We start from the raw sequence: 15085 nt of genomic DNA, 5'->3' as shown, positions 1-15085 counted from the left end.
GAGGCCCTTTTATTTGTCTTGAAGGACATTTTGTTTCGAATTTTAACCATTAATTTATCTGTTGACTTTTTTTATCTGATGACTTTTTTTTTATTATCTATTCAAATTATTTTCTATTTGTTCAATTTTTTCATTTATTTGTTCAAATTTTTATTTATCTATTCAAATTTTTAACTATTTGTTAAATTTTTTTGACTATCTATTAGAAATTTTCTCCTCATCTGTTCAAATATTTGTTTAAATTTTATTAGTTGTTTATTTTTTTAATCTTAATTCCTTCTGTGGGTTCTTTCTCTATCTATTTAAAAAATACAACAGTCGATCTATCTGTTTAAATTTTCCCAAAATTCTTTTCATCCGTTGAAATTTTTTATCTATTTGTTGAACTTACTCTATCTGTCTCTCTATCTGTCAAAATCTTCTTTTTTTTTTTTTTTTTTTTTTAGATGTTGCAATCAACCAGAAGAACAACAACAAAGTCACACACACACACACACACACACACACACAGAGACAGACATATCAACAATAACACATATCATATACAGATCAACAATAACACATAGATCAACATCCACACACACACAAAGACAAATAAATGTATTGATTAGATATCAGAAAAAAAAAAACACACACATACACACACACACACACACATAAATCCAAAGATTACCATGGACAACCCAAATCCAAATCCAAGGATCACTATGTCAAAATATAACATACAGATACTGCATTTACTCGACGAGATCATAGGCTATGCTCGTTTTGTCTTTGTTTTCTCTTTGAGTGAAAACTCGTTCGACCAACTTGAGTTTACACCAAACCCACCACCGCCTACGGCGCCGCTGCCGTAAGACGCCAGAACAGATCTAACAAATAGCATCCTCAGATTCAACCGTCCTTTATATATAAATATAATAAATATATCAGATTTGGCAAGTTGTAGACCTCCTTTCCCTCGGTGGTGGTCACACTGTTTGTCGATAGCGAAAAACCCTAGAGAAGTCGCTCTAACAATCCCTATGTGGAAGATCTGAAACATCAACAAATGTTAATGATAAGCATACACATATGTGATTAAAAAACGAACAATAATAATAAATTATAGAAATGCAAAAAGCAAGGGTCGGCGAAGTAGATCTGGTCAACAAAGATGGAGATAGATCGGCACAAGAGATCAAAGATGACAGCACAGCTAGGGTTTAGATCGTCAGCGAATCTGTGGACTGCGATCGAACCAGAGGTGTCGGAGCGGTAGCGGAGGAGGAGATCGAAGACGACGACGGTGGCGATAAAGGGTTTTCTAGATCTCTGCGACATCGGCAGAGCCATACCAGCGATAGAGAGCAACAACCGTACCATGGAGGTTGTCGGCAGCAAGAGTGAGGCAATACGGTAGGCTGCGAAGTTAGGGGAGACGAAGAGAAAGAGAGAGAGAGAGACGAAGAGAGAGAGTTTTGAGCTTGTGTTTGGTAAAGCTTTATTACAATTCTAATTACAATTCCAATTCCACCTCTTCACGTGAACAAAGTATTTGGATAAGATTTTCAAAAATTAATTTCATTACATATTTCAAAATATATTTATGTTTCACGTTTGACAGAGCTCATTTCAAAACAAACTTCCAATTCTCACATTTTCATACAATTTTTGAATTTTTTGAGCCTATGGAACATCCCCGAATGTTTGGCCGATTGAGCAATACAAGGGGTTTTTTTTTTTGGTAACTCTTTCGTACAATCATACATGTGTTTGTGCTATTGTAGACTAATTTTCTGTTGAAAACGAATAAAAAAATTTGAATAAAATTGAATTGTGTGTGGTAAATTGTGTAGATGCTAACAAAATAATATTCTAATCTTTGTTAGACTCCCACATAGATAATACTTGATAAATTTTTCGGCCATTTATTTGAAAATAACAATACAATAAATAGCAAATAATTTATGACAATAATTACTAAAAATATAAAAATATTTAAAAAAAATTCGAACCAAATATATAATCAAAAGTTATTTTAAATTAGTAACTGAAAATTTATTTTGAAAAAAAAATTATTGCCTTTGTAATATTTTCAATTAAAAAAATTGATTAATGTTATTTTCTGTTAATAATTAATTTTTTTAATTGAATTTTAAAAAGAGTTTGCTTATTGATCAGAATTTTCGATAGAATTTTGAATAATGTTTTTAGTTATGAGTTATAACAATTTGAATTAAATTTTGAAAACTCTTTTCAAAACTCATAACCAAACAAATTTTCTTATTTTACATGTCACATCAAACATTAAAAATTCAATTCAACACTCAACTCAAAACTCAATTCAAAACTCTTTTCAAAACTTATAACCAAACAAATTTTCTATACTCAAATCATAATTCCAAAACTCACAAACTCAAAATACAACTCTATTCTCAAATCATATTTAGAAAATTCTACCAAACGCTACCTTAATTTTTATGAACTGTGCGTGTATATCATATATATAGGGCATTTGGTCATTTTGTTTGAGATTGTCGTATTGTACAGAGTGTTTCAACGTCTAAATCTTTGGCCAAACAAAATTATAATTTATACTTTTAAACAAAGTGTCCTTTAAAAAAATCGTCACAAAAAAACATCAATTTTCAACATTCAACCATAGTTTGAAAAACTTGTCACAAAAATGTCACTAATTGTAAGTTTTAACGACAATTTATAAAAATCGTGACGAAAAAGTCAGTAATTGTAAATTCTTAATGGCATATATAAAAAAAATAGTCACAAAAAATTATTTTTAGTGACGATTGTATTAGAACTTATTTTCAATAAAATTTAATGAGAATTAAGTCCAACTAAAATAATATACTCAAAATAATTTACAGAAACTCAAAATAATATAACTGTATACAGAAACTCAGATGCAAGAAAATAATCAAAATCAGAGTCCTATTGAAATTCAAATTTGGGTAAAACACATCATACAAATATGCATAGAAACGTTTCAACAGAAGAAATTAATTGTTAATTGAAAAAAATACATAAATTGTATTACAGAAATAAACAAAGTCAATAAAAAATAAAATAAATAAAATAAAATAAATTTGTCTTAAAATTGTTGAAAAATATTTCTTCGATAATAATTAATTTAACAGAATAATAAATACAACGGTGAATAACTTACAAACTTTTAGGTAAATCAAAACTCAAAATAGAATTGGTGATTGAGACCAGTGTATAGACACTATTTCTTTAAGATAAAAATTCATCCCCTCCAATGGTATTCAAAATCAATGGACGTTATGTTTACAAGATACAGCAATCACCCTAAATAGTAGTATCACAACATACTGTTTATACAACAAACTAGATGATGCTTATGAACTCTTAAAAAACCTAAACACAAAATGTAAAGGGATGAAAAAAATTTGATATTGAAATTGGAATGGAGGACTACTTTATATAGGTAGCGAAGTGCCTCTTCCGGAATAGCAGAAAGCTGCGATGAACAGTTGCAACCGAAGAGACGTGACTGGTTAGAGAAGACACGTGACCGGAACACTTGAATTCAAAATTTCAAAATTCAAATTTTTCCTGCAAAATATTATTTGAAAATTTCAATTAATTTTGGCGCAAAAAAATGAGCAATGTGTTGACCCAACTTGCACTCGGGCACTGGCTGCATGTGTGTGTTTATTTGGGTTTAAACCACAGTCGTCTATAATTCCCCTCATTACAAAATTTGGGCGCCCTTTGGGCCCGGCCCAAAGTGTCCAACTTAGAAGTTATAAACACATAGAAATCCTTCTATGTTTCCTATATGGGACAAGACATTTATGCTAACTAACAAGAACCCCTCCAAACATATTCAATGTTTATGAGGCTCACTTTGACATTAATTTGTCATTTACGCGGAAATAATTTTGATCATCCGAATATATATATAATCTTGTTCATCACATAGCAAGGAACATGTTACCACTCAGACTCACAAAAAATAATTTTTGAGTCTTACATAAATTAATGCTTAAAGTTACCAGAAAATTAATGGATATAAAACCATTTCTAACACTTATAAATATCAAATGTATGGTCTTTCTTTACTATTCAAACAATGGCAGACCTAGAAAGTGGCTCAGGGGAGCCATGACCCTCTGACCTACAAAAAATTCAATTATGTATTCTTTGCTCTAATAGCTCATTGCCCTATTCACATGCCCCCCACGTTTGGATGAGCACCTTCATTGACCTTGAAAATCTCCTTAACATGGCTTAAATGGGTAAGATATATAAAGAAACCAAATTCATTGTCTATACCTAATGTGGGAAAACTTGTGAAGCACTAACCCAACTCATGATTGCACGTATTGTTCAACAAACACAATTCTTCCTCCTCCTACCTTCAATCGCCATACAAGCTCAAATAATTTCAATTTGCAGTGGTATTTCTTTTATAGGTAATGCTAATGACTGCCCATTAGGCTGTCAAGGGGTGGAAAATGCCTAAAAAAATGATAGAATCACAAGGTTTTTTTACACATTTCGAAACACATTCATTTATTTTATACACTTTTCACGCATTTTAATTCACCTTTGCACATTCACAGAGGCTTAACATTTTCATTCTTTTATTCATCTACTTTACATCATTGCTGCATTCACTTCTTGCTTCAATTATTGTTGGTCTTTCGACCATGTGCAAAAATTATGCAATGTGCCAAAGGAAAAAAAAAAAAAAAAATTAGTTTAATTACATTTTAGATCACTATTAATCATAAATTTTTAATTATTTATTGTAATTCTTAAATCTTAATCTTATTTTAATTTAATTATATTTTAGATCAATCTTTATTTCTTATTTATTTTATATTTTAATTAATTATATTTTAAATCACTCCTTCATTATATTTTTATTTTAATTTAATTTAATTTAATTAACATCTTAATCTATATTTAGGTTTGGAGAAGATGGTTGTAACACACTTTAAAAAATAGTGTGTGATTTCGATGAAAAGCTAACAGTGGTACTTTAATTCAAAATCATATGAAGACTTTCTTGTTATATTTAACCATAGAAGATTAAAGTACTCCAACCTGAAACTTTTGCCAAAAGAAAATAATAATAATAAGAAAAATTAACATGAAACCAAAAAAAAAAACCAAAGAAGACTGAATTAAAAAATAAAAACTAAAATTAAGGAGTGTCATTTAGAATCCAAAAGAACTTGAAAGGAAACTTGGGCAATTCCCATTGACTGTTATCAGTTTGATTGCATACCAAAACAATTTGAAAACATAATTGATCTCGTTTGAGAACAAGCTTTTTTAATAACTTTTTGACTTTTTAGTTAAAATGTGATATAAAAAAAACTATTATGTTTGGGATGACTTTTTGGCCTTTTACGAAAAAAATGTGCAAAAAGTAAAAAAAAAAATTGAATCTTTGACTTTTTGATATGGGTTGTTGACTTTTTGGTTTTTTTAGTAACTTTTTGGCTAAAAAAGACACTTGCCAAACGAAACTTGTATACATAAGTAAATTTTGTATGCTTTTTAATTACATATAGTCATCAATTTGTTTGTCAAAAGGGCAGAGCGTGAAGATAAGAAAAATCAACAAATCTTTATTGATTGATAAGTTTGATAAAATGTACAAATCGTGCTATATACTACAGTAATTCACATCAACTCTCAATAAATACTTTGTGTCCATTTTGTAAGAGAGAAGAGAGCAATTCTCTCAAGAACTATGTTTGATTAAATATACAAATGGTATACACCGTTAAATACTAACATGATTCTCATCAACTATCTGTAAATACTCTGTATCCTTTTTGTAAGAGAGATATGAGAGCAATTCTCGCAAAAAGAACTGTTCATATTTTTCACCTAATAATTAAATCCTTGATTGGACCTTAAATATATTCAAAAAATTGTGCATTAGATGAATAAAACTGAGGTCCATGTACTCCAAATGTATTTTTGAGAATCATTAGCTAGCTTGAATTGTTTATCAAGAGGTAATACCTGTACTGAACCTTACGGTTCAGCCTATCAAGTTATGGCAGGTAGAATCACAAGGATATGCACAGTCAATTTCCTTGGTCACCCTTCTTCCAAAGTACCAATCGCCTACTGCTTCTGCAATGGTCTGCAAGAAATTGACTGGTTGTTACTCGCTATGAAAACTTCACTAGATTTAAATCTCATTATTATAGATGAAATCAATGATGTTAATAATAGTCAATGGTGCATAAATTTTTGCAGGGACTAATCACATCACTAAAATGGCAACCTTAGATATTCTATGCTAATAGAACAAGTAATTCAGTCAAGAACTATAACACCACACCATGGCATGCTTTGTCAACTTATTACATTATATCAGTCATAGATTACGATTTCTAATTAAATTTGTACACACATAGATACACATACTAGGATTGAATCATTCTATGCAAGGGTTGTAGAATATTTGACATGACTATGACGCATACCAATCTAGTTTTACAATTATTTTGGATATGTAACTTTAGATCAGACTTTGAGAGCTGAGCATTCATTTGATAAATGTATTTGCTTGCCATTGGTGCTTCATAAATGGGCAAATACAAAAGAGGAGGAGAAAAGCACGACTAGAAAATGACAGCAACTTATTAAAGCTATCATATCCACCAAGGAAAGGGGCTAGTTTGTAAACCTTATTGTGCACTCTAGGGGAGTCTGATGCTAGCCATGTATCTTGTGACTCACTTTGGCAATGCGCAAAACATGAGTTTATGAACATCCCTCCTTTTTTTGAGTATTTAAAAAATAAACTCAACGCTGCAAGCATATCTTTCCGGAACCCTGAAGAATAGAAATTTTAATAAACATTTCTATCATAAAGGATAACACATAATAAAAATTACATGCAAAATTTATGAAAGTTTTATATTTAATATGAGAGGTATGCTCTCTAAATTGAAGATAATCATCATTAAAAAATAAAAATGAAAAGAAAAAGGAAATTTTAGAAAAGAATATCGAAGCCAATTGAAATTTAAGAATGTAGGGACAAAAAATAACCTTGCAAGATAATTGTCTGGTTTGTATTACATGCAGCCAGATTAAGCTTACAATGATTCCAATGTCCACACAAATCAGCAGAAGGTGGCACCAATATGTGATGGAACTGTGATAAGAAAGTAGTCCTCATTTTTCACTATTACCTCTGAAGCACTGAAAAAATGTCGTAGGACTTTAATTTATCTTACTTGGTACACATCATATGCTGAGTTTAAGATAAAAAATGGTGTCCTGATGTATTTTAACGCATACTGCGGAAAGAAACACTGTCAAAAAAATCATGTCAAAACCATGCCATGCAAAGTTGTGTTTTTAAGTTGAATCAGGAACAAAAAGAAGCACATTAGAAATCATACTTGTTTTGGATAATAAAGAGAACCTGTGCAATTTTTGTCTAGATTTTGTTCTACACCCTGTCAAACAATTTTTTCACACATAAACAACGATGACAACGATGAAAAACATCAAATGCAGTAGAAATTTAATAGGAAGTGTTTAATAGCTTCTGAAGGAAAATTTGGTGCAACTTCGCTAGTTTTCACTTTGCTGAAATGCGCAATAAATTCCATAAAAGAAGAACAAAAAGAAATAAAAACTTCTTTAAACAAAGATGGTATGGTGGAATTGGCAATGGCATGTGGCTTGCCAAAGCATCGAACCCATCCCACAATACTTTAGCTCTGATACCATGCTACATTGTCTTAGGTAGAACTCAACCCCAAAAGCTATCTATTTGAGGTGAGAGGACCCTCATGCTTATATATTGCACATTACTTTTTTACCATGTGACATGGGACTTTCTTTCATTGTTTTCAAGGCATAAGAAAACATAAACAAATTAGATTGTGGACCATAAATGAACACAACACAAGAAATCGAAACACGAGAGCAGGCATGAGTGATGAGCAGGGTAAACCATAACATTTGTTTATCATCACACAAGTCTACTTTCAGTAACTCTAAGGAATTCACCGAGTGGTAAAAACTTGAAGATAAGATTCAAGACCTCAAATTTGAGTCTCCCAAGGGACCTGTAGGTTAGCTTGTTCGTTAACTTCTAGTGTCAGCACATCCATAGGTGAGTAAGGCAATCTTCTAAAGCCACAAAATTTTATCCTCTTTGACTTTTCTGAGGTTTTATTGAAAAAATAAGCTCTTTGTTTCAAGGCCGTCCATATGTAAAAACTCTATCTAAAGGCTTAGCAACAACAAAAAAAAAAAAAATCCACTTTGTTCAATGACCCACCAAAAATAAATAAAAAATCTTCATCCAAAGGCCCAACAAAGTAAAAGTTCTTGTTCATGAGCCCCAATAATAAAAACATAATTAAACACTTCTTATCCAAAAGGCCCAACAAAAAAGGAAAACAAATTCTTACGTAAAGGCCCAACAAAAAAAATGTTCCTCGTCCAAAGATCCCAATGGTGAAACAGTAAACACCACTTAATTACTAGAATATATATGCAAGGAAAATGATGATAGAATAAAAAATTACAATGTAAAAAATTAATATATACTATATATATATATATATATAAAAGTCCTATTTGAGATTTCACCCAAGGCCCCGATAGTATTGGGCTGCCACTGCTTACTATAAGGGGAGTAGTCGTTACTAAGGTGGCTTGGATTATGATATCTTGTACATTCAAATGAGGCATTTGTTTACTAGTGTCATTTTCCATTGAGTAAACTATAATTGGATAGTAATGCTTCACAGAAATAGAATAATTGATATTTATTATCCATATCATATAAGCACTTACTATTATCTCAACTGGAACCATTACAATACTTACTTCTTCATAGGGAAAGATTTACCTGTAAAGAAATAAGATCGCTATAGAAGGATCTAATAGTGTGATTCAAACTTATGTCTCTTCTGCAAAGAAAATGCCAAAAATTAATTTTTAAAAGAGGGAAAGATAGGATACAAAATTACAGATTAAATTTCCATTTGAAGGAAGGTACTTACACATCTAAAAAAAATCCAGCATCACTTAAGCATTTCACACTAGCATTCAATGGTAGATAACTGGTAAAGTTGTCACAGTGCAAAAAAGATGCTAAACCTCCAGCAGAGCACCCTGAAAGCAATGCCTAGAGAAAAATAACAATTACAGTTTGGCCATCTGCTTTACATTAAAGTAAAACATGCATACCATGAAGGCTCTCAGACAAGCTATATTTGTTTCTCTAAGAGCATCTCTAGTGGAATGGCTAAAAATGTATGTCAAAGTGTGTTATATGATAAAATGTCACAAAAGTAGGCCCAAATTTGGGTGTTAAATGTTTGTTAGTTTAAATAGTGCATGCTCCAATAGTGTAGTTGAATTATATGTTAAAGTGTATTTTACGTAAGTGTAGGGGTCCACTTGAATGTATATAAATATAAATATAAATATATGGGATTGGATACTGTCAAGTTTGTCATCTAACTTGACAGAGCGTTTCATCTTAGTGGGCTCATTTTGAAGCCAACCTCAGTGATTTAAACCGTTCACTTTTGAGGACTTATTGAATAAAATATTCATTGCAAAACATTAAGATGATTTGATATTAGTAGCTATATGTTTTAATCACATTTGTTCTTTTGAAAAAAATCGACAACAATTATAAGTTCAGGAGTAGCCATGCATTTTTTGCAATACAAATATGATTCAAATGTATAGTTATTGACATCCAATTAGCTTAATTTTTTTTAATTGAGTAAAAAATAAATAAATGGTTTGAATTACCAATTTTTTTTTTTTTAATGAATATTCTGCTCGACGAGTAATAAAAAATAAATGGTTTGAATTACTGAGACTGGCCCAAATGGACTTACCAAGCCTAAACATTCTTTCAAGTTGAAATGACCAATTTGAGAGAATCCAAACTCTAATATAATAGGTATGATCGCTTAACTCTCTTTCTCTCTGCTTGCTAGCTATTGGGTTCTTCGTAGTTATGAACTCCACAAACATGTTAGCTAATTAACAAACAAGTTAAAAAGCCCATTGGAGACTTGTGTTTGTTATCAGATGTAATGGCTGGCACTAATGGGTTATTATTGAATCCATTGGAGATGCTACAAGATAAGATTCTAGGTAAACTTTCATCTGCAGCAAACACTTACTAATTTTCACTCTGTCTTACCAAAATGAGGCATTAAATATCAATCGATAATCCAAACCACGATGTTTACACAATTAGTGTTGCTAAATGCCCCCAGCCTTTAAGTTTAGACCTCCACCTACCAAAATTGATCGCCATTTGTTGTTTCTTTGAACGTCCACCATAATCCAAATATATCCATTTCTACCCTCTTACCCTTGCCACCAACTTACCTCGGCAACCCCCTTCACTTTTTTTTTTTTTTTTTTTTTTTTTGAGTAGCAAACAAAGAAATTTTATTAGAAACGAAAAGATACAAACTGGCTTACGAAAAAGTTGCATCATTGTCAAAACTAAGCATCCCAACTACATTGGCACCCAAAATAAGACTAATCATGCGCATCCCCAAAGCCTCCACCAAGAGTTAGAGAGGTTCCAACTCAATCCCCAAAAACAAAACAAATATTACACCCTTCCACCTAACAAGATCTAATCTGCAAAATATTGAAAAGAGAATCATTTATACTGAACCGATAGTCCTTAGTTGCAGCTTGCAGCCATATAACTAATTTGATGATGATTGTATCCTGCAGCTGTTAAATAAATTGATAGAGAGAAAATAAATTGTATGTATTATTGATTGATGTGTTGTGTATATTACAAGGATTCCTATTATATAGGAGAGGATTTGGGAGTAGGTGAGGAGTAGGTGAGTGTGTGTGGTAGGTGAGTGTGTGTGGTAGGTGTAGGTTTTAACAGTCCCCCGCAAACTCAAGGGGGATAGGAACTAACCAACTTGAGTTTGGAGAGAGTAACAAAACAAGAAAATACATAAAAATAAAAGAGGATAGGAGACACTGTATGGTCGTGTCAGACCGTTGGTGAAGGCACTGAATGGTGGTGTCATAACGTTGTAGAGGACACTGTATGGTGGTGTCATAACGTTGTAGAGGACACTGAATGTTGGTGTCATAACGTTGTAGAGGACACTGTATGGTGGTGGCAGACCATTGTAGCAGACACTGTATGGTGGTGTCATAACGTTGTAGAGGACACTGTATGGTTGTGTCATAACGTGGTAGAGGACACTGGATGGTTGTGGCAGACCGCTGTAGCAGATAAAGTCTGAACAGTTGACGAGGTCACACCGGACCGATGGAGAAGCTAACCGGAATCAATGTCGGGACAGTTTATGGGGTCATGTCGGACCGTTGGAAAAGCGAACCGGAATCAAATGTCGGGACAGTTTATGGGGTCATGTCGGACCGTTGGAAAAGCTAACCGGAATCAAATGTCGGGACAGTTTATGGGGTCATGTCGGACCGTTGGAAAAGGCTAACCGGAATCAAAGTCGGGACAGTTTATGGGGTCATGTCGGACCGATGGAGAAGCTAACCGGAATCAAATGTCGGGACAGTTTATGGGGTCATGTCGGACCGTTGGAAAAGGCTAACCGGAATCAAAGTCGGGACAGTTTATGGGGTCATGTCGGACCGTTGGAAACGTTGCACCCTCAAAAGGTGTGCCCAATCTGTCAAAAGGCGTGCCATCAAAAGGCGTGCCCAGTCCATAAAAAAGTGTGCCGGACATGATGGCGAGGCACGTGAGTGCCTTGGCTGGTGCGCCCGTGTGTCGTCTGGCGTCAAGTGGCGCGCGATGCGTGTGTCTGCCTTGGCTATTTAACCAAGACGAAGGCTGAGGCTGAGGCTGAGGCAGAAGCTGAGACAAAAAAACTGAGAGAAACCTCTGAAAAACTCTTCGTTTTCTGAGAGAGATATGCTGTAACACGCTGTTGCCCAGAAAATGGCCTCGTCTTCCCGTAGTCTGCTCACTCTCTTCCCCGACCTCAACGAGTCAACAAGAGAGATAACTGGTGCGGTGGCACTGGAACCTCAACCAAGCGCCCCAGAGTTTGCTCCGTTGAACTTCCCTATGCGGTCTGTGGAGCAAAGAATGGCAGTGCAGTCGGATGTGGAGGCCAATCAGTATACATTGAAGTCATGTGTGGAAACCATGACTGCGGTCACAAACTTGTCACACCGGCTGCAGAGTAGGACAAATGAGGTGCAGCAGTTAAACACCCAATTGGCTCTGCTCCAGCGCATGTATAAGGATGCACGAGCAGAGATAAGTGTGCTAAAGGCAGAAAACAAGGAGCTGAAGCGGAAGGCCACCGTGATGTTCCGATTTGGAGGGCCGCCATATGCTGCAGTGGAGGAGCAGGGAGTAGTGATCGTGCCCAGTGGAGTGGGAAACACGGAGGCAACACCGGCAAGGGCCACCCAGGACGGAGGCAAGAAGAAAAGACCGGCGGCAGAGTAAAGAAGAAAAAAACCCCGCCTGTGGATGAGGTTGTTGTGTGTGGGTTGTTTTTTGTTGTGTTTGTTTTTTTTTTTTCTTTGTTTTTTTTTTTTTTTTTTTTTTTTTTTTTTGTGGTGTAAAATGGTGATCGGGGTGAGCCCCGACATGAATAAAATGAGTTTGGTATGCAGTCCATCTTCGTCTGTTTTTTTGTTTTTTTTTTTGTTTTTTTTTTTTTTTGTTTTTTTTTTTTTTAACTTTGAATATCAGAACAAAGAAAAAAACAATGGAGAGTGTTCGGTGTGGAAGGGTAATCAAAATATATTTGGGGGTGTGTGGAAGGGTGGATAAAAAGTGTCAAAGAGCACATGGAGTCTGAGTGTGTGCATAAGAAAAATAATAAAAAGAATGAGTGGAGAGAGGGTGTTATGTATAAAGAAAAGAAGAGTGGTGTAAAATGGAGGAAAAGAAAAAATAAAGAAATAAAAGAAGAAAAGTAAAAATGGGTTTAAAAACACGAAAGAGAGAGATAACCCAATCAGAGGGTAAGGATCTGGCTGTTAGAGCTTTTGCAACCCAGTGGGCTGCCATGTGTTTGTGTCTGCGCGTCCAAGAAAAGGAGAGGTGATGCTGTGCTGCAAATTCACGAATATCCAAAAGAGGGTTTGGTGGGAGAATATTTTAGAATAAAAAAAAGATAGATAATATAGTTCGCTCTGTCCTGAAGAGAAAAAAGCTGAAAAAGAGGGAGGTGGTGATGAACTTGGACGTGGCACAACTTTTCGAACTGGACGCGTTATGAACTTGGACGTGGGACAGTTGGTGATTTCAGGTTTTGAGTAAAGTGGGTCTAGGGAGAGAAAGTAGAGAGAGAGGAACAAAGTAGTCATGATCTCTGCACTTCTTCGTTCTGCAACATACGAACAAAATGCTGAAAATCACAAGGATCGCAACACCACCTATGGCAATCCCAACGACAAGCCCTGTCGATACACTCGATGATGAGCTCGACGGCGTCGATGGGGTGGTCGATGATGACGGCGGCGACGGAGAACTCGAGGACGACGGAGGCGGCGGCGATGGGGTCGTGGAGGTCCCGGTAGGCGGAGGCGGGCTCGGAGTCGTGGAGGCGGACGGTGAGGTAGCTGCGGGCGGCGGCAGTAACCCTTGTCTTTTGTTTCTCTGTCTAGATCGGCGAACACGCCGTAGTCCACGGATCTACGGCGGTGGCCGCCTCCATCGATCTCTACACTTACGCCTCTCTCAGCTTTCCCACTCATTCTGATAATGATGATAAATTAAAGCTCCATTTGAAGGATATGGCCTTAGAATTTGCTTGGCCAGTCGGAATCTGTGAATCTTGTTTTTGGTCATCAAGGTTGGTTACTGTTTGGAGAAAATGAGCTGGAATTGGTGAACAAATGGGCTTTTGAAGGTGAAAAAATAATCCATGGGAAGCCGTCTGGTATTGACAACACAGTGAGGTGCCGAGAGGGAGAGGGAGGTTTGAATTGGTTGAGATCCGGCGGGCGGTCAAGGCAAGGTTGCCGCCCGCCGGAAGGCGAAGAACACCAAGTTCTTTAACCTATAGCTCTGATACCATGTTAAATAAATTGATAGAGAGAAAATAAATTATATGTATTATTGATTGATGTGTTGTGTATATTACAAGGATTCCTATTATATAGGAGAGGATTTGGGAGTAGGTGAGGAGTAGGTGAGTGTGTGTGGTAGGTGTAGGTTTTAACAGCAGCTCCCCCGTATCTGGTTGAATATTATTAAACAAGCTATCATTCCTATGCTTCCAAATGGACCAAAGAGCAACCAGAGGAATTGCTTTCCAAAACCTCCTTTTAGCTTTCTAGAGGCAGTTTCCAGCCCACCACTGCAGCAAACACTCGACTGAACCAGGCACAACCCATAACAATCCCCACCACTGCAATAGACCAATCCAAACCTTCCAAACCAGAGGGCATGAAATGAGCACATTTTCAACAGTCTCTTCCTCTGATTTACACAAGACACACAAAGTAGAGGCATTCTCATCTAGAACTCCAATCCTTTGGAGAAAAACAGAAGTTTGAATTTATGTTTCCAAGCTAGCCACCCAAAGAATTGAATTTTGGGTGGGAGATGATTAATCCACACCAATCTACTATAGCGAACACAGTCACCAAAAGCCAATTCGCACTGCCTATAAAGAGTTGCAACAAAGGACTGACCTGTTTGGGATGCTAACCACCTTGGTTTATCCTTGACACCCAAACTTAATGCAGGGGCTGCTCCTAACACATTTGTGATCCTAAATAGCTCTCCTCAACCTCCCACTGAAGCAAATGCCTTCTAAAATTGAGATCCCACAGCTCAGAGCTACTTTTTTTTATCAACAAAAAACCAGAGTGATCCCACAACTCAGGGCAAACCCCTTCACTTACCATCACCTTTTCTCTGATAGCCCTCCTTCCCTACCATGTCCACCACCTCTGATAATCCCCCTAACCACCCCCAAACCTATTTAACATTTCGCCCCACCATCACCTACGGTTGTCATTACGACCCCCGCTCCACCCTCTCCAACCCACCTTCCCTCACCAATGATCCCTCCCTCCTCTTATTGCCACTAACCACCCTTGCAAA

General features: G+C 35.6%; 1 protein-coding gene and 1 long non-coding RNA gene across 2 annotated transcripts in view; both read right to left on the bottom strand.

Annotated features, from left to right (window-relative positions):
• Positions 1–519: 519 nt before the first annotated feature.
• On the bottom strand, positions 520–1495 carry LOC114256245 (uncharacterized). The gene is made up of 2 exons (XR_003627123.2): positions 1175–1495; positions 520–1036 (listed from the first exon to the last, which is right to left on the bottom strand). It is a non-coding gene; the product is annotated as an uncharacterized LOC114256245 (long non-coding RNA).
• A 4091-nt stretch (positions 1496–5586) lies between these two features.
• Positions 5587–15085, bottom strand: part of LOC114279418 (pectin acetylesterase 9) — a 36159-nt gene continuing 26660 nt past the window's right edge. Inside the window, 7 exon segments of the mRNA XM_082873835.1 lie at positions 5587–6133; positions 6683–6831; positions 7051–7156; positions 7239–7316; positions 7407–7463; positions 8873–8933; positions 9027–9151. Of these exon segments, the coding sequence (XP_082729961.1) occupies positions 6029–6133; positions 6683–6831; positions 7051–7156; positions 7239–7316; positions 7407–7463; positions 8873–8933; positions 9027–9151 (681 nt within the window). The 3' untranslated portion in view covers positions 5587–6028.

Source organism: Camellia sinensis, chromosome 6, assembly GCF_055761805.1.
Source record: "Camellia sinensis isolate YWXY chromosome 6, ASM5576180v1, whole genome shotgun sequence".
NCBI lineage: Eukaryota > Viridiplantae > Streptophyta > Magnoliopsida > Ericales > Theaceae > Camellia > Camellia sinensis.
Note: the sequence above shows the minus strand (reverse complement) of the source record. Positions and strands in the feature narration are given on the sequence as shown.